The sequence below is a fragment of the Amyelois transitella genome, chromosome 29, assembly GCF_032362555.1.
Source record: "Amyelois transitella isolate CPQ chromosome 29, ilAmyTran1.1, whole genome shotgun sequence".
NCBI classification, from domain to species: Eukaryota; Metazoa; Arthropoda; class Insecta; order Lepidoptera; family Pyralidae; genus Amyelois; species Amyelois transitella.
In genome coordinates, this window is record NC_083532.1 from 1357842 (window position 1) to 1378655 (window position 20814).

Consider the following 20814-nt stretch of genomic DNA (forward strand, 5'->3'; position numbering starts at 1 on the left):
ATGATATAATAAACTAGAAATATTGACAAAATCAATTAAAATCATCGCTTATGTAGAGAAGAATGGTAATATATGAACATTAATAAAATTAATTTAAATGTAATAGTTATTGCTATTGTTTTATAAAAAGGTTGTAAAGAATGTACAATCAATTAAAAAAATTGTCTTAAATTAAAAAAAAAGGTAAAAAAGTAATACAAGTATTATGCAGTTTCTCAAATTAAAATCAAGCACATATTAAAACAAAAAAAAAAAGCTTGTGTTATAATCTATTTAAATTATAAGACTAGTAAGCTTAATAATAATTATATTTATTAATAACGGCATCCTGACTTGGATTAAATTGGTACAAAGAAAATTTTAAAAAGAAAAACCAAATTCATAACTTCTAAGCCGAAATCCAAATAAATTATCTGATCGAATTTGATAAATCAATATAACTTAGTCAAAGTTCGATAAGAAGTTTTATCGCTTTGTAAAGTTTTGTGGCTCTGACTGTAAATTTGTAAAATAAAAAAATTAAAATCAACGAAAGACAAATAAAAAAAAAAAAATTATTACATAATATAATATTCTCAACCATCACCAACCCTACACCGATATCCGGCAAATTAAAGTGTAAAAAGGAAACCTTTTTAAAAAAGTAATCGTCCAATCTAAGTCAGGATATAATTAGTCTTATTACATACTAATGTTACATTAAAATCACTTTTATTTAAAACTAAATCATTTAAATCGTTAGTCGGTGTAAAATTCGGTCGGTCAAAAAGATTTTTTTTTTTAATATTTTTAAAGAAAACAATATCAAAATGAATTAAAAAACCACATAATTAAAATTAGTAAAATGTCATTCATTTTCGTCACTAAATTCCTGAGCTGAATTCAATCTCATTACTACCAGGATTTCGTAAAAAAAAATATAGGTATTTACGTTGGTACTTTTTGTTTTTGGCATTGTACTGGCTGGAATGCAATGAAAAAAAAAAAAAACTCAATTTCCCTCCAATTTCCATAAACCAAAGCCCTATTTCAAAACTGGCTGACATAAAAGAATCTTAATTTTTTTTTAAAACCGAAATTTAACTCTATGGCCTATGTTCCTAATTCGGAATTCTATAAAGAAGAGAGATCGATTTATTTATTTGAAGAGTATCAACAAACATATGAGTAGTACGCTACTTAACCTGCATATATTTGCACTAGAGGCCTGTAAAACTAGCTTGCTCTCCTCGGACCACTCGCTTATTGAGGCGGGAGTACCGTCGGCGTCTCCCAACATTTGATTACCGATTTTCAAGTTCTTCAGATGAGCTAGGATGTCCTCTGCAAAGTAAATGTCAGTGTCAGATTAAAAATTGGGTCCGAATTAAAAGGTGTTCCTCTTTTTTTTTTATTACAATTCCAGCCTCAGTTTCGGCGCATTTTTTATCGCGTGAAAACTATCGCTGTCCCGTTTCATACATACATACATATAATCACGTCTATATCCCTTGCGGGTTAGACAGAGCCAACAGTCTTAAAAAGACTGATAGGCCACGTTCAGCTATTTGGCTTAATGATAGAATTGTCCCGTCCTTCAAATCCTTCTTCCTCCTGGCTTTAGTCCCGGTCGCATCCTCACCACTCTGGAGAGGAGCCCGGGGTATGCCTTTGACCATGGACCCTGGATTGGGTGAGTCAGGTTTTCAACGCAACTCCCGTCTGACCTCCGCAACCTTTGCAGGTAAACTTAACCCACCGTTACACATCCAGTTGCCTGAATGTGCAGGTTTCCTCACGATTATTTCCCTCAACACCGCCAATCTGTGTAATTTGTCCCGTATATAAAAAAATCAATTAAAATTCTCACCAGCCTCCTGGCCGCCCCCAGCGTCGACCCTGATGAAGGTGGTGAAAGACACCTTCGTACAACTTTGAGTTAGTATCTCGTAACACAAGTTTTAAACTTACTTCGAGGCTAACCCAATCTTACATCGAGGCTAACCCAATCTGTGTAATTTGTCCCGTATATATTTATTTATATTTACATATAATCACGTCTATATCCCTTCTATGTGTGTTTCATATAGGAATTTATAAAATAAAACACTTTCAAGCTTCGGTCGCATGATGACGCCATCACAAACTGATTTATTGTGTGTCCGTTACAAACTGTTAGTCTATATCTGTTGACAATGACATTGACACTCATAGATAATTAATCATATGACACAATGTGTATATTTATTAACTAGGTACGTTGTTGTTGTCATTTTTCAGGTGATAGGCTATTTCTATAGTCGGCTTCAACGCGAGATATAAAATAAAAAACAATTAAAATTCTCACCAGCCTCCTGGCCGCCCCCAGCGTCGACCCTGATGAAGGTAGTGAGAGACACCTCGTACAACTTGTTCGGCAGACCCTCGCTGGAGACGGAGCGGCGCCGCCGACCGTACCCAGTGGCTCCGTTTGTGCATTGTACCTGAAATACATATGGTCACGTCTATATCCCATGCGGGGTAGACAGAGCCAACAGTCTCGAAAAGACTGATAGGCTATGTTCAGCTATTTGGCTTTAAGATAGAATTGAGATTCAAATAGTGACAGGTTGCTAGCCTATCGCCTAAAAGATGAATCCCAAGTTTATAAGCCTACCCCTCAGTCGCCTTTTACGACTTCCATGGGAAAGAGATGGAGTGGTCCTATTCTTTTTTGTATTGGTGCCGGAAACCACACAGCACTACCTGAAATATATAAATAAAATCTTATCTATACTAATATTATAAAACTGAAGAGTTTGTTATATTATCATATGTAGGTATTTATGAATTGGCCATTCAGTCTTTTCAAGACTGTTGGCTCTGTCTACCCCGCAAGGGATATAGACGTGACCATATGTATGTATGTAGATATGGACCATATGTATGTATGTAATTTTTATATATACATATGGTCTTATATTATTATTAAATCTAATATAGTTAAAGGAGCAATTCTTGTATATATATAATCAGGATCTCGGAAACGGCTCCAACGATTTTCATGAAAGTTACAGATCAAGGTCCTAAGTTCGAGAAAAGCTCGGTTCCCAAGATATATAAACATTTTAAAAACCGCGTTTTAAGAAACTATATCAGCGCCATCTCTGGTAGACCGGGTACTTTAAACAATTGGCTCTCTTTTAACATCCCACAGAAAGTCTAAGTACACTCACCCCCTGACATTTGTCCAGGCAAACGCTGACCGTACCCTTGAACTGGACGTACGTGGTATCAGGGAACTTGAACGCCCTGAACTTGGCGGCGAGGAGGTCACCGTCTGTGGTCAAGAAGTTGTCGAAGAGGTACGGGTCTACCGAACACCTGGAATAGAATAGAATAGAATAGAATATTTATTTGCATCTGGAATAAATCGAAAATCAAATATTTAATGAACAGTTTTCAGTGTCGTGTGTCGTTCATACATACATAGATACATATGGTCACGTCCATATCCCTTGCGGGGTGGACAGAGCCGACAGTCTTGAAAAGACTGAATGGCCACGTTCAGCTGTTCGGCTTAATGATAGAATTGAGATTCAAATAGTGACAGGTTGCTAGCCCATCGCCTAAAAAGGAATCCCAAGTTTGTAAGCATATCCCTTAGTCGCCTCTTACGACATCCACGGGAAAGAGATGGAGTGGTCCTATTTTTTTGTATTGTTGCCAGGAACCACACGACACTGTGACCGTGTGGTTCACATGGCAACAATACCAAGAAAAGAATAGGACAACTCTATCTCTTTCGCGTGGATGTGGTTAAAGGCGACTAAGGGATAGGCTTATTGTAGGAGTTATTGTAATGTTAGTTATTCACTACAGAAGACAGGACAAGAGAAAAGAGGAGAGAAATAATCAATTTAAAGTACTATATTATTGAAATAAAATGAAAAATATTGGGGTTCGACCACCTCAAAGGAAAGATCTGCCTGTAGGCTGGTGCCTGGGGAACCGCACGACACACAATGTTAAGTCGGAGGTCCTATTTATGCTCCAATCCGTGAAATCTGCAATCGCGATTTAGACTCTCCGCTGCTATTGGCTGAGCGCGTCATTTTCTTCGCTACCATTGACAATTATTGATGTGTTACATTAGTGATGACATCACACATTTATTTTGAATTAAATGTGATTTCAGACAGATTAGTCAATACTTATAAAGTAATTAGCTGTACCCGCGACTCCGTCCGTGTGGAATAGTTATTTTGGGCATCATTCCCCAAGGGTGAATAATTTCCCCCGCTTTTTTCACATTTTCCATTATTTCTTCGCTCCTTATAGTTGCAGCGTGATGTTATACAGCCTAAAGCCTTCCACGATAAATGGTCTAGTCAACACAAAAAGAATTTTTCAATTCGGACCAGTAGTTCCTGAGATAAGCGCATTCAAACAAACAAACAAACGAACAAACAAACTCTTCAGTTTTACAATCTTTCTTTATCTTTATCTTTTCTTCTTCTTTCTTTATATATATAAAATTCTCGTGTCACAATGTTTGTCTCCGTACTCCTCCGAAACGGCTTTACCGATTTTAACCAAATTTTGCATGCACATTCAATAGGTCAGAGAATCGGCTAACATCTATTTTTCATACCCCTAAGTGTTAAGGCTTGTCCACCCTTAACATTTTTTTTAGAATAGAATAGAATAGATTTATTTTCAAAATTGGATACAAGGTATCACTTATTGACGTCACATAACTTAAATCTAATTATAACTACTACCGCTTCCAAAGCGCACGTGTAGAAGAAGCGGCGGAAACACTGCAGCATTTTCATAGGGCGTCAATTTACAAATATAGATCTCTTAAATCTAAATCGTGGACGAATGCACATTGTCTACATTAAAAAACATGTATTAATGCAGAACTGATTATGTCAATACGAATATTTCGTCAAATAAAATAAATATAAAATAAAATATGTACGTACATACTGTACAAATTATGTCAAGATCATATATATTACAGACATGTACTGACCCGTTCAATATAATGGTCTCCTGCTGTTTGCCAGTATCAGTGACGTGCATATAACTGACCAGTAGGCCGTACACTTTAGCCGACTCCTCGTTCAGGAAGATCTCCATGGAGAGTGGGGTGCCTGGACTCACTGAGATCTCGCCTGATACCCTGGAAGGTGGAATATTAAGTTAAATTAATACATACATATAAATCACGTCTATATGTAGTAGACAGAGGCTAGTCTTAATAATTTTATTAAGTAAACAACTTCCTATATAAATAATATATAAACTCGATAGTTTAAGTTTTATAAATACATACATATGGTCACGTCTATATCCCTTGCGGGGTAGACAGAGGCAGTAGTCTTGATAAGACTGGATGGCCACGTTCAGCTATTTGGCTTAATGATAGATTGATTGAGATTCATATAGTTACATACATACATACATATGGTCACGTCTATATCCCTTGCGGGGTAGACAGAGGCAGTAATCTTGAAAAGACTGGATGGCCACGTTCAGCTATTTGGCTTAATGATAGATTGATTGAGATTCATATAGTTTAATTAATTAAATATGCAAATAATAGTGCGTGCCGTGTGGATGTCGGCACTTTAGAATAGGACAACTCCATACATTTCCCGTGGATGTCGTAAAAGGTGACTAAGGGAAAGGCTGAATAAACTTGTGATTCTTGTAGGCTAGCAACCTGTCACTGTCAGAATCTCAATTTGTATCATTAAGCATAACAGCTGAACGTGGCCTGTCAGTCTTTCAAGTCCGCTGGCTCTGTCTACCCCGCAACGGATATAGTCGTGATTATATGAATGTATGAATTGTTTGTCTCTTCACGCGTTATCTACTGAACCAATTTTCTTTTAAATTTTGCGTTTATATATTTAATTAAGAGGGAGAGAAAGAGACATAGGTAGGGTACTTTTACATCCCGGTAAAAATCATAGTTCCCGTGGGATTTGCGTAATACCTGCATCACTTTGTGGCGGTGGCGTTAAATTCGCGCGTGTAGGTCGCGCTAAATTCGCGTGGGCATAGCTGTAAGCGAGCAAAAGCCAGTTTCTTATAGGTAACGGTTAATACATACATACATATGGTCACGTACACGTCTATAACCCTTGCGGGGAAGACAGAGCCAACAGTATTAAATGGCCACGATCAGCTATTTGGCTTATAATGATAGAATTGAAATTCAAATAGTGACAGGTTGCTAGCCCATCGCCTAAAAGAAGAATCAAAAAGTTTGTAAACCTATCCCTTAGTCGCCTTTTACGACATCCATGGGAAAGAAATAGAGTGGACCTATTATTTTTTTGTATTGGTGCCGGGAACCACACGGCACGGTTAATAGGAAAGGTTTCTTAATTTGTAGGTAACACTTACTGTTTGCCATTCTCCTTCACCACGGCTCCGATGACAGGGTCGGGCGCCATGCCTTCCTGATATCTCGTGATGTTGATAGCACTGCAATGAATGAGTGATAGGAATTATAGGGAGCGTTGTGATTAAAAAAAAAACTAAAAAAAAATCAAAATTAAAAAATTAGAAACACAAAAATTCAAAATACAAAAATACAAAAATTCAAAAATACAAAATGTCAAAATTCAAAAATTCTAAACTAAAAAATTCAAAAATTTATTTTTTTTGTATAATTTTTGCTATAGGATACTTCAAATCGCTTTATAATAGTCAAATCTTTTGGTATCACAACATTGGTTGACGTCAAATGAATTACTTAAACCTAAGTTTACTGCCGCTTCCGAAGCGTCAGTGCAGAAGAAGCGGTAACAAACTGTACTGCAGCATTTTCTTCAACAACGTCAACATGACAACTATCCGAACTTAGAATAAAAATTATGTAAAGAAGATAGTGACTTTAGTGTGAACCGTTTTGTCGTGAGGTTTCCAACCCCTTGGAATTTCTATTTCAAGGGGTACCATACCATATAAACCACACCATATAAACTACCCCAGGCTTATGAACTTGTGTTTTTACATGAAGGCGATGGGCTGGCAACTTGTCACTATTTGAATCTTAATTCTATCATTAAGCCAAATACCTGAACGTGGCCATTCAGTCTTTTCATAACTGTTGGCTCTGTCTACCCCGCAAGGGATATAGGCTTGATTATATGTATGTATGTATCACGTAATATAATCTCGTGTCTTGAAAGTGCAGTGTGGTTCCCGGCACTAAATAGAACCACTCCATCTCGTTCCCATGGATATCAACGTAAGGGACATAGACGTGACCATATGTATGTATGTATGTATAATAGTTTCTAACATTTTGTACCTTTAATTTTCAACAACACGTTATTATATACCAGGGGAGTAAAGATGTTGAGGGTCGAGTCCCACCTCGGCCAATGACTATATTCGAAGGTAATTACATTAGTTTGAACACTAACCGACGCTCTCACGGTGAGGGAAAACATCGTGAGGAAACCTGCACATTCAGGCAACTGGATGTGTTATATGATCGAACCGAAACAATTTACTTGCAAAGGTCGCTTCGTGTAATAACCTGACTCACCCAATCCAGGATCCATGGTCAAAGGCGTACCCCGATCTCCTCATCAAAATAGTGAGGATGAAGGGACTAAAGCCGGGAGGAAGTAGAAGAAATAAAGGGATAGACTTACTCAGGCTCGTTGAAGTCCAAAGGGAACGGCTCCACCGCCCTCCTGGTCAGAGCGCGTAGTTTGTTTGTGACCACGCAACGCGCCGTGACCGTCTCCCGACCACCATTAGAGTTTTCTATCACGATTTTGTGGTAAAAAGTTCTTTTGCCCTGTAGAAATAGGGTTTTGTATTAGTCAGATGTTTGTTTTTTGTAACTTCTTTATTGTAGGACGCTAGCTGTGCCCGCGACTAAGTCCGCGTGGAATAGTTATTTTGGGCATCATTGAAGCCCTCAAGGATGATAATTTTCCTCGTTTTTTTTCACATTTTCCATTATTTTTTCGCTCGCAATAGTTGCAGCGTTATGTTATATAGCCTTAAAGCCTTCCTCGATAAATGGTCTATTCAACGCAAAAAGAATTTTTCAGTTTGAACCAGTAGTTACTGAGATTAGCGCGTTCAAACAAACAAACTCTTCAGCATTATAATATTAGTATAGATACAAAAAAACACAATAAATTTGTAAGGTGAAATATACAAAGGCGGACTTATCCCATTTAGGGATCTCTTCCAGTCAATTTCAGAATTTGTTAGTTTGTAGATTAAAAAGTATAAATTGTAAGCAAGTAGTAAGTATCGCCGTGTGGTTCCCGGCACCAATACAAAAAAGTATAGGACCACTCCATCTCTTTCTCATGGATGTCGTATAAGGTGACTAAAGGATACGCTTACAAACTTGGGATTCTTCTATTAGGCGATGGGCTACCAACCTGTCACTATTTGAATCTCAATTCTATCATTAAGCCATATAGCTGAACGTGGCCATTCAGTCTATTCAAGACTGTTGGCTCTGTCCACCCCGCAAGGGATATAGACGTGACCATATGTATGTATGCAAATTGTAAGAATTGTAACACTGTAAGAATAAATTAAATAAATTACTTACAGTGATTTGGTTCACGATCCTCGTGACCCCACATCTGTGGTGGTCTTGGAGGTCCAGCATGAAGGTGGCCACTCCCTCGCTCACCACAGGCTTGCACGGCTGGTAATCTGAGTAGAGAATGGTTTATCTCACTAACTAACTAACTAGCGACCCGCCCAGGCTTCGCACAAGTGCAATGCTGATTGTCGTATAAAGTAAATGAAAACAACTTTGCACGGGTGCAATGCTGATTGTCGTAAAACGTAAATGACAAAATACTTTGCACGGGTGCAATGCTGATTGTCGTAAAAAGTAAATGAAAAATACTTTGCACGGGTGCAATGCTGATTGCCGTAAAAAGTAAATAAAAACAACTTTGCACGGGTGCAATGCTGATTGTCGTAAAAAGTAAATGACAAATACTTTGCACGGGTGCAATGCTGATTGTCGTAAAAAGTAAATGACAAAAACTTTGCACGGGTGCAATGCTGATTGTCGTAAAAAGTAAATGACAAAAACAATTTTATTGTGGGATATCCATGAGAGAGCGAGAGATATACCGTCGCGGAGTTTTCTGTAGACCTTTTCAATGTGTACAAATAATTCGTACATTTTTTTGATAAATCTCGTAGGGTTCAGCCTACGTTTGCAATGTAAGCGGAAAAAATATGATAATTAACAACATCACATTAGAAACCTCAAAAATAACAGTATTTCTCCACTATTTAATGGATGTTATTATACATATAAACCTTCCTCTTGAATCATTCTATCTAGTGAAAAAGACCATATCAAAATCCGGTGCGTAGTTTTAAAGATTTAAGCATACAAAGGGACATAGGGATAGAGAAAGCAACTTTATTTTATACTATGTAGTGATGTATGTAGTGCCGTGTGGTTCCCGGCACCAATACAACAAAGAATAGGACCACTCCATCTCTTTCCCACGAATGTCGTAAAAGGCGACTAAGGGAAAGGTTTACAAACTTGGGATTCTTTTTAGGCGATGGGCTAGCAACCTGTCACTATTTGAATCTCATTTCTATCATTAAGCCAAATAGCTGAACGTGGCCATGCAGTCTTTTCAAGGCTGGTGGATATCCCAAAATTCCCACGGGATCGCGAATTAACTTTTTATGTGTGCAAAACCAAGTGAACCCACGTGTGTAAATGGTAGTTCTCAACTTTGTTAATCGTGAGAATTAGTTTGCACTTTCTCTAGAATCTGTTATTACTGTATGGCCGACTTCCAAGAAATGACATTAGATGTTGCGATATTCTGTTTAACTCTTGTGGTTTTGGCGTCAGATTGGTATATACATACATAATATAATGTATGTATGTATATACCAATGCCGTGTGGTTCCCGCCACCATTAGTAAAAAAGGGCAGGCTAGCAACCTGTCACTATTTGAATCTCAATTCTATCATTAAGCCAAACAGCTGAACGTGGCCTATCAGTATTTTTTAAGACTGTTGGCTCTGTCTACCCTGATGGGCTAGCAACCTGCTCCTATTTGTAGCAGGTTGCTAGCCCATAGCCTAAAAGAAGAATCCCAAGTTTATAACCCTGTCCCTTAATCGATTTTTAAGATATCCATGGAAACTAGATGGAATGGTTCCAAGAGTTTGGTTTTTTTTAACAAAATTTTCTACTTACTCTTCATTTGGTCAAGATACGATATTTGTCGGTCCCCATCCATAGGTACAGTCACCTTCATCACCTCAGGGGTACAGTCCACTTGGGCTTCGGAACCTGACGACAAAAAGATAAGTACCTATTATTTGATGGTGCATGTACATTGTAAATTTTTCCATGTGGAGTTAGTTCCTGTTATATACTCTTCTTTCGTGAAGATAAGTCAGGTTTTACACGAAGCGACTCCCGTCTGACCTTCGCAACCTTTGCTGGGGAACCTAACCCGTATTGAATCATAGTAAAACCTACACTTATATGCATATATCCTTAGTCGCCTTTTACGATATTCCTGGGAAAGAGATGGAGTAGTCCTATTATAAAATGTTGATGCCTCAAAATGAATGCAGAGAACGCCTTGTGGCATTAAGTCCACCTGTTATACATTTTAAAGCGTAAAGTTTAAATTAATAATACTAAGTAATATTATAAAGCTGAAGAGTTTGTTTGTTTGAACGCGCTAATCTCAGGAACTACTGCTTCAAATTCAAAATTCAAAAAAAGAAATAATAGAAAATGTGAAAAAAAAACGGGGAAATTATTCACCCTTGAGGCCTTCAATTTTGCCCAAAATAACAATTTCACGCGGACAAAGTCGCGGGCGCAGCTAGTAAATAAATAAAATGGGAGTACATGTACCTAAATAAAATTATAAAAAAAATTAAACCGACCTCGTTTTCTTTTTATGGAAGGCTATAAATAAATCCTACTAATATTATAAATGCGAAAGTTTGTGAGTATGTCAGTGTCAGGATGTGAGTATGGATGTTTGTTACTCTTTCACGCAAAAACAACTGAACCGATTACGATGAAATTTGGTATGTAGATAGCTGTAGACCCAGAATAACTTTTTATCCTGTAGTTCACGCGGGATTGATTTCACGTGGACGAAGTCGCCGGCGGCTTCTAGAAAATTAATATATACGGGACAGATTACACAGACTGAATTAGTTTCGAAGTAAGTTCGAGACTTGTGTTACGAGATACTAACTCGACGATACTATATTTTATAATAAATACTTACTTTATATGTTAACATCCAAGACCAAGGCCAATCAGAGAAAGTTCGTTTCTCATTATGCCGTGGCGGTATTGGAACCCGGGACCCATGTTATGTTAGGTAATGGTACCTTGTATCTAATGAAACGCAAAGATATGATTTTACGTGATTTGCAGCTGAACATGGCCTGCCTTTATGAGACTGTTGGCTCTGTCCACCCCGCAAGGGATATAGACGTGACTAAGTAAGATTTTACATAGATACATTACATATTATTATTAATGTACTACTACTGAAGTCGTGGGAGGCAGCTAGCATAACAATATGTATGTATAGCTTTATTAGCTATTAGCGTCGAACAAGGTTATGTAAACAATATGCAATTGTACCTACACACTTGGTATAATTCTGGGGACCTTGGTCACGTGACGTCATAGAGGTCACGAGACCGGTCGCAGAGATGAATGTCGGGTTATTTAAGTATTGTGCAAAGCAGATTTATTTTAAGTTAATAAAAAAACAAAAACGTCAAAGTTGCTAACAGCGTCACATATCACTATTAATATTTTTTTAATTACATACATATATATACATATGGTCACGTCTGTTTCGCTTGTAGGGTAGACCGAGCCTTGTCACAGTGAACAGTCTTGAAAAGACTGATAGGCCACGTTCAGCTATTTGGCTTAATGATAGAATTGAGATTCAAATAGTGACAGGTTGCTAGCCTATCGCCTAAAAAAAAGAATCCCAAGTTTGTAAGCCTATCCCTTAGTCGCCTTTTACTACATCCATGGGAAAGAGACGGAATGGTCTTTTCTTTTTTGTATTGGTGCCGGGAACCACACGGCTCAAGAGAAATTACATAAATTTTAATTAAACCTCAACAGTTTCTGAGATCCGATGGAACTGACAAACATACCATTAAAGGAGCGTAACCATTAAGCATCATACACATACCACGGCCGTGATGGGCCGATTAAGGTTCGTCGGCCGTTCCATGCGGCTAGTCATTGCGTGTGACCGCGCCTTTATCATCAGATGGGAGTGAAACATCGAGGGTATAGAAGTAAGGTTTTACCATATTATAATGATCTTCTACAAAATAATGTCTTTATTTTGTAGAAGATCATATGTACCAAATAAAGACTTTTATCAATAACTAGAAGCAAGGTTTTACCATATGATAATCTTCTACTATACTAGCTGTACCCGCGACTTCGTCCGCGTGGAATAGTTATTACGGGCATCATTGAAGCCCTCAAGGATGAATCATTTTTCCCGTTTTTTTCTCATATTCCATTATTTATTTGCTCTTATAGTTGAAGCGCGATGTTATATAGCCTAGAGCCTTCCTTGATAAATGGTATATTCCACCCAAAAAGAATTTTTCAATTAGAACCATGAGTTCCCGAGATTAGCGCGTTCAAACAAACAAACTCTTCAGCTTTATAATATTAGTATAGATATATATATATATATATATATATATATTTTTAATACTAGCTGTTGCCCGCGACTTCGTCCGCGTAAACTTATTTGCAGGCAAACCTTGCCTTGAGTTCATTCAAATGACGATAACTTTTTTTTAGTGAACCGATTTTGATGAAACAAACTTTAAATGTTTTTCTGAGTTAAAACAAAGCAATTGGTGAAAGTTTAAAGTAAATCGATTCAGTACTTTCGGAGATAATCATGATCATACATACAGACAGACAAGAAATAAAAAAAAAATATTTTTCTTTCTATTATTCATTCTAGGTGTCCCTCTATCCATTTCAGTCAAAAATACTAAATGTACAGACAAAATATTTTTACTGTTTTTTTATATGTATAGATTTTATTATATGTATAGACTAGGCGTTCGCCGCGGACTTAGACCTCGCGAACATTATATTTTTCAAACTCGTATATATTTAAAAAACTACTTAACCGATTTTGTTCTTGGCAATTGGATATATATAGTCTCTGCCTACTTTTCTGGGAATGAGGTGAGCTTGGGTAAATAGGTAGGAGGTATAAATAGTCCAGTATAGTATAAATAATGTACCTACATATAATAAACATACTAACACCATACAGAAATAAAAGTAGAAACCATTTTTGGATGTCTTATGACTGAAAATATACTTTTAAATTCATTTATAGCCACAAGAAAATATAATTAACATCTGTTAATGTTGTCATACACTTTTAATTTTTTAAATAATCAGTTCTTTAAGAAATAGACTATACGTATGTACAGAGCTTTTTTTTCCGTGTCCTCTATATTTTGTGTTGGAGGCGTAAATTAAACGAATGTCTGTTCCTAACATGATTTAGTTGGATTCGGGATTCCGCTTAAGACGTTTCGAAGATTCATCGTAATTCATCATTAATTGTTTAATTAGTGCCGTGTGGTTCACGGAACCAATAGAAAAAGAGTACCACTTCATCTCTTACCTGTGGATATCGTAAAAGGTGACTAAGGGATAGGCTTATGAACTTGAGATTCTTCTTTTAGGCGATGGGCTAGCAACCTGTCGCTATTATCATTTCAATTCTATCATTAAGCCAAACAGCTGAGCGGTCTTTCAAGACTGGCTTGTCTACCCCGCTAGGGATATAGACGTCATTATATGTATGTATGTATCCGAAATTTATTAGCCATTCCCTTGATAGACTTTTACAACCCTACGCTACTCTTCAGAGAGATATATTTAGTTTATAAAATTGGTAAGTACATTATTAAATTAAAGAATAAAGTTGAACATTAATTTTAAAAAGGTAAGTAGGTACATTAATAAATTGAAGAATAAAACATGATAAACCACGCAAAGCCGCAGCGCAATGATAGTTAAAGTCAGTTAATCAAGAATTATTACTAATAGTACATACATTAAAAGGTAATGTCTGGTAAGCAATTAATGTTAGGTACATTTAGTGAGATTATATGACCAATAAAGTCTTTAACAGCAATACGTAATAAAATGATTGCCGTTTTTCTAACTTTGCTTCGAAGTGTGAGATGAGCTTAGCTTTCTTTTACGTGTGGCCCAAGTCATAAACTACGTGCAGTTCAATACTCAAGATTGATAATTAATTTTAATTAGACTTTTACTGTTACAATAGGAAGTTGGTGATCAGACGCATTGTTTATCAATAAATCAATACAAATTCAAAAATTTCATTCATTATTATGGGATACTTCATATCACTTAATAATCGTCATATCTTTTGGTTTTACAACATCGGTTGACGTCAAATAAATTTTATTTAAAACTAAGTTTACTGCTGCTTTAAAAGCGTCAGTGGAGAAGAAAATTTTTCGGTCAGATATTTCTTATTCTTCCTACTGGCTTTTAGTCCCGTTTACATCCTCACCACTCTGGAGAGGAGCACGGGGTATGCCTTTGACCATGACTAACTGACTGGCCACAAATGTTATCACAATCGCTACCTCCTATCTCTTAAGACAGACAAACATAACTTTCAACTGACAATACTATTGAACAATTTGAATAAACCTCCGCATTGTAATCTTACGTATGGATGCAATAAAATCCTTTTATAGCGAACTAGCTGTACCACGCGTCTTCATTCCCGTGGGAATTGACTTTTATATTTGGGTAGTACAGCTTTCCAATCTATACTAATATTATAAAGCTGAAGAATTTGTTTGTTTGTTTGAACGCGCTAATCTCAGGAACTACTGGTTCTAATTGAAAAATTCTTTTTGCGTTGAATAAACCATTTATCGAGGAAGGCTTTAGGCTATATAACATCACGCTGCAACTATAAGGAGCGAAGAAATAATGCAAAATGTAAAAAAAGGGGAAAATTACTCATCCTTGAGGGCTTCAATGATGCCCAAAATAACTAGTCCACGAGGACCAAGGTACAGCCTTGAAGTCTTGTCAACAGCCTCGAATAAACTAAAAGGCCACATTCAGCTGTTTGGCATAATGATAGAATTGAGAATTCAATTCAAGAAGAGAATTCAAACAATCAAGAACACAAAAATGACAGGCTGCTAGCCCATCGCCTAAAAAAAAGAAATCCCAAGTTTATGAGCCTATCGCTTAGTCGCCTTTTACGACATCCACGGTAAAGAAACGGAGTGGTCCTATGCTTTTATTGTATTGGAACCGCCGGGAAACCATACATACATATGGTCACGTCTATATCCCTTGTGGGGTAGACAGAGCCAACAGTCTTGAAAAGACTGATAGGCCACGCTCAGCTATTTGGCTTAATGATAGAATTGAGATTCAAATAGTGACAGATTGCTAGCCCATCGCCTTAAAAAAAGAATCCCAAGTTTATCAGCCTATCCCTTAGTCGCCTTTTACAACATCCACGGTAAAGAAACGGTGTGGTCCTATGATTTTATTGTATTGGAACCGCACGGCGAATGTATGAAAATAAATCTATTCTTTTCTATTTCCCAACAGAATCCGTTGGACCGTCTTCGAGATGTGCGATGCCGGAAGAACAAAACATGAGTTTTGTACCGCGGACGTACTGCCGGCTATCTGATTGAAGCACTTAACGTACGGGGTGTTCACATTAAGAACACGTACATACATACATACGTATGTGGCGCCATCTGTACGCTACTCGTCGACGAAGAAATTGACGCGCTCAACCAATAGCAGCGTAGAATCTAAGACGCGATTTCAAAGATTTCACGGATTGGAGCTATATATACAACCTCCGACACAACACCGTCTGTCGCGCGGTTCCCCAGACGTCACACCAGCCTGGCGGAAGATCTTCCCTTTGGTGGCGGTCGAGCCGAATCATCGCTCCCGCTACACATACATATGATCACGTCTATATCCCTTGTGGGGTAGACAGAGCAAACAGTCTTGGAACACGTAATTTGAGTTAACTTAGTGGCTTTGTGTAGTATTATGACGTCAAGTTATCTTTTATGGCAAAATAAACAAAATGTGGTTCCCGGCACCTCTCACCGGCATATCTTTCCCATGGATGTCATAAAAGGCGACTAAGGGATTACCTTATAAAATTGGAGTCCTTCTTTTAGACGATAGGCTAACAACCTGCCACTATTTGAATGCCAATTCTATCAACACGCCAGACAGCTGAAAGTGGCCTGTCAGACTTTTCAAGAATGTTGGCTCTGTTTACCCCGTATGGGAGATAGACGTGATTGTATGAATTTATGTTAAAAAAAATATAATTAATATTTTTTTAACATTATTCTTATTTTTATTGCGAACGGTACCTATTACGGTATTTTGGAATGAAAAAAAGTTACATTCTACCCAACCATTGCCTATGCCTATACGATGAATTTCATGGCCTATTATTTTTTATATTAGTGCTGGGAACCACACGACACCAAACGACGACGATTTTACTTCTCATATATAAAATTCTCGTGTCACTATATATGTTGACTCCCATGAAATTTTCCATCTCTTTCCCACGGATATCGTAAAAGGTGACTAAGGGATAGGCTTATAAACTTGGGATTACTCTTTTTGCGTGATGTTGTAGACAGAGCCACCAGTCTTGAAAAGACTGATAGGCCACGTTTAGCTGTTTGGCTTAATGACAGAATTGAGATTCAAATAGTGACAGGTTGCTAGCCTGTCGACTAAAAGAAGAATCCCAAGTTAGTCGCCTTTTACGACATCCATGGCAATGGTGCCGGAAACCACACGGTCTATTTTATTTTACTATGTCTTTTTGTTAAACACTCAAAGCTAAGTGGTGTGTACAATTTAGAAGTATCCGGTGTTTGACTTAAATAGTTGAAGGCACGTTAAACTGCCTACTGTGGTTGTTAGAGGAACAGTTCTTGTTCATTTACTGGCTTTGATGAATGGTATATTCACTTAATACATACATACATATGGTCACGTCTATATCCCTAGCGGGGTAGACAGGGCCAACAGTCTTGAATACACTAAATGGCCACGTTCAGCTATTTGGCTTAATGAATAGAATTGAGATTCAAATAGTGACAGGTTGCTAGCCCATCGCCCAAAAAAGAATCCCAAGTTTGTAAGCATATCGCTTAGTCGCGTTTTACGACATCCATGGGAAAGAGATGGAGTGGTCCTATTCTTTTTGTTTTGGTGCCGGGAACCACTTACTGTCTTTGACACACAACTTTCCACTTACAGATATAGTTAGTAACCTGGATTAGAATATAGGCTACTTTTTATCCTAAAATTCTATCCCAAGGGGATGAAATAGGGGGTGCAGGTTTGTATGGAACTTCGTCATTTTTGAATCGATTTAAAGAGCTACAAATAATTAATTATTATATTTATTACTAGAAATTTCTTTAAAATTTATTTATATGGCAAAACAATTTTATTTGCCGGGACAGCTAGTTATTAATAATAACATTTAACTGATTTTGGAGCAGCCTGTATAAATAACATGCAGTGGATCATTCCACTCCGCTGGATACTAGTCACGCCCCGCGGTTTCGGACACAAACAGATTCGTATCGTAATTAAAATGGTTTTTATATCAACTTTCTTGTTTTTTTTTTTTTACTGAATTGTAGACAATGCGATGGTTTTAACTTTTTGTTTTGTTGGAACCATCTTTGTTTGTTACTCTTTCACGCAAAAACTACTGAACCGATTACGATGAAATTTGGTATGTATGTAGGTAGCTGAAGACCCAGAATAACATATAGGCTTTTTATCCCGGAGTTCCCGCGATTTCGATAGGATTTCCATGCGGACGAAGTCGCGGGCGGCCTCTAGTATTAAATAATAATGGCATGGCGGCATGCACTACAATGAACTCATTATTATTCTTAAATTTATTTATTTGGAAAACGAACAACCGTTTACAAAAAATAGCGTCAATTTTTCAAACAATATCTGACTTTACATTCTATTTTGGTTTTAATTTTTTTCTAAGTGGCCAGTTTCAGCTAGTAATAAATAAACTACCTACAGCTGCACAGGCCTTAGTCAAAACTACCGGCTCTGTCTATCCCGTAAGGTGATTGTATATGTGTTTGAGCCCCAATGATCGTTGCCGCTAAACATCCAATGACGTACAAACAAACAGACAGACTTGCAAAACGGACGCCTTAAACAGTCAAATAGGCCGCCGCGTCCGGCGCGACGCCATCGTGACTTGAATACATCATTATTGTGGGTTGTGGGAATCAATATGTTATTGAGAAATGTTTAAATTTTGCACAAACAGTTGGTCACGTCTTTATTTTTTGCGGCAAAGACAGAGTTAATGGTTACAAGACTCCAGTTGACATCCGTACAAACAACTTAAGTACATACATACATACATACATATGGTCACGTGTACTCGTATATCCCTTGTGGGGTAGACGGAGCCACCAGACTTGAAAGACTGATAGGCCACGTTCAGCTGTTTGGTTTAATGACAGAATTGAGATTCAAATAGTGACAGGTTGCTAGCCCATCGCGTAAAAAAAAAATCCCAAGTTTGTAAGCCTATCCCTTAATCGCCTTTTACGGCATCCATAGGAAAGAGATGGAGTGGTCCATTTTTTTTTGTACTGGTGCCGGGAACCACACGGCACATGTTATTGAAAAATGTTTAAGTTTTGCACAAACACTTGGTCACATCTTTATCCCCTGCGGGGAGTCTTCCAGTCTTTTCAAGACCGTTTGCTATGTCTATAGCAAACGGTCTTGAAAAGACTGGAAGGCCAATCAGCTGTTTGGCTTAATGATAGAATTGATATTCAAACAGTGACAGGTTGCTAGCCTATCGCCTAAAAGGAGAATCCCCAGTTCGCCTATACCTCAGCCGCTTTTTACGACATCCATAGTAAGAGATGGAGTAGGGTCCTCTTTCTATTGGTGCCCGGAACCATACGGCACTATACTGCCTAGTATAGTGCCGTATGTATAGTCTTATTAGCGGACAAGTTGCAGTTATAGTAAAAAATAACCGGAAAGTTATAAAAAGGATGCACAACTAGCCTAGTTAGAACCTGTCCGTGATATTTATTTCACGACCCGTTTTTTTATCGAGAAAAAGCATCGCCACAACGAGGGAGTAGTGTTGGGGACATGGGGTGCAGACTTAATCGATATCGATTACCAGTTTTATAATGTTTTAGAAATTGTCATGAAAACAAAAAAAAAATATTTTATGACGATCATGAACTAAAAAATGTTAGACAAAATAATACTTACTATCTATTTTCTATTAAAGTGTATAAAATAATAAAAAAAAACTTAATTTTACGGTTCGTTCCCAGATAATACTATTTTGTGCCAAAACCACAATTTTTATTTATTTATTTATACTTCTTGTATTATTGCACATATTATGTGCAATTAATAATGTATAGCAAAGATTGGCGGACAAAATGCTGCAGTGCAGTTTGTTATCGCTTCTTCTGCACTGACGTTTGAAGCGACAATAAACTTAGTTTAAAGTAATTTCTTTGACGTCAACCAAAAGATATGACAATTTATAAGTTACGTTCGAAATGTTTCATAAAAATGAATAAAAAATTAATTATTTGCAAGTAAGTACCTATGATAGATGCAAGATGATCTTATCCCGGTCATAAGCTTTGGTTATCATAAGAATTAGGGCGTAAATGTGCTAGGTTATATAATAAATACATATTGTCAGTATCACGTCTTTATCTCTTACAAAGCAGACAGAGCCAACAGTAACTCGCAGAGACTGAAAGCCACGTTTGGCTGTACAGCTTAATGATAGAATTGAGATTCAAATAGTGACAGGTTGCTAGCCCATCGCTTACAAGAAGAGTCCCAAGTTTATTTGGTAGTTTTGATTTATCGATAAAATAGTTTTACATACCCCACACTATTTTATCCTTTCAACGTCTCGCCACTGGGCTAGTGTTATGAAGCCGTTTTTCTCAAGATATTATTGGAATACTGGTTATTTTTAATTTAAAGATAAGGTAAATATTAAAGACCTATATTGTAACCATATTCAAGGAACAAATTATTATGATTATTTTTATGAAAAGTGTAATTTCTTTTTAAATATTTTTAAACAAGGGAAAAGCTTATTAACTTGGGATTATTTTAAGCAATGGACTAGCAACCTGTAACTATTTGAATCTCAATACCATCATTACACCAAACATTACTTCTACTTTATTGCTGGCTCTGTCTACCCCGTGAGGGATATATAGACGTGATTATTGTATGTATGTACATACTTATAATCACGTCTATAGCCCTTGCGGGGAAGACATAGCCAACAGTCTTGGAACTGATAGGCCACATTCAGCTGTTTGGCTCAATGACAGAATTGAAATTCAAATAGTGACAGGTTGCTAATGTAGGTAATAAGTATGTATGTTTAACATACATATTGTCTCTTAAGTAAAAACATAAAAGAAAGCTAAACGTGGCCTTCAAGTCTTCGAGATTGTTAACTTTGTTTACCCCGTTAGGGATAAAGACGTGAATATATACAACGTCCATTAATCTCTTATGACCTCCGTTATCCTAGACCAATTTGTATCTGTCTTCAAGACTGGTGGCTCTGTTTACCCCGTGAGGGATGAAGACGTGAATATGAACAACGTCCATTGACCTCATATGACCTCCG

The 20814-nt window shown here is 37.2% G+C and overlaps 1 protein-coding gene across 1 annotated transcript in view; it reads right to left on the bottom strand.

Moving 5' to 3' along the window:
• Positions 1-48: 48 nt before the first annotated feature.
• Positions 49-20814, bottom strand: part of LOC106130774 (uncharacterized) — a 40445-nt gene continuing 19679 nt past the window's right edge. Inside the window, exons 3-10 of the mRNA XM_060952692.1 lie at positions 10209-10304; positions 8570-8676; positions 7644-7792; positions 6382-6462; positions 5000-5149; positions 3195-3342; positions 2327-2462; positions 49-1323 (exon numbers count right to left, since the gene is read on the bottom strand). Of these exons, the coding sequence (XP_060808675.1) occupies positions 1139-1323; positions 2327-2462; positions 3195-3342; positions 5000-5149; positions 6382-6462; positions 7644-7792; positions 8570-8676; positions 10209-10304 (1052 nt within the window). The 3' untranslated portion in view covers positions 49-1138. The remainder of the gene's footprint in view (positions 1324-2326; positions 2463-3194; positions 3343-4999; positions 5150-6381; positions 6463-7643; positions 7793-8569; positions 8677-10208; positions 10305-20814) is intronic.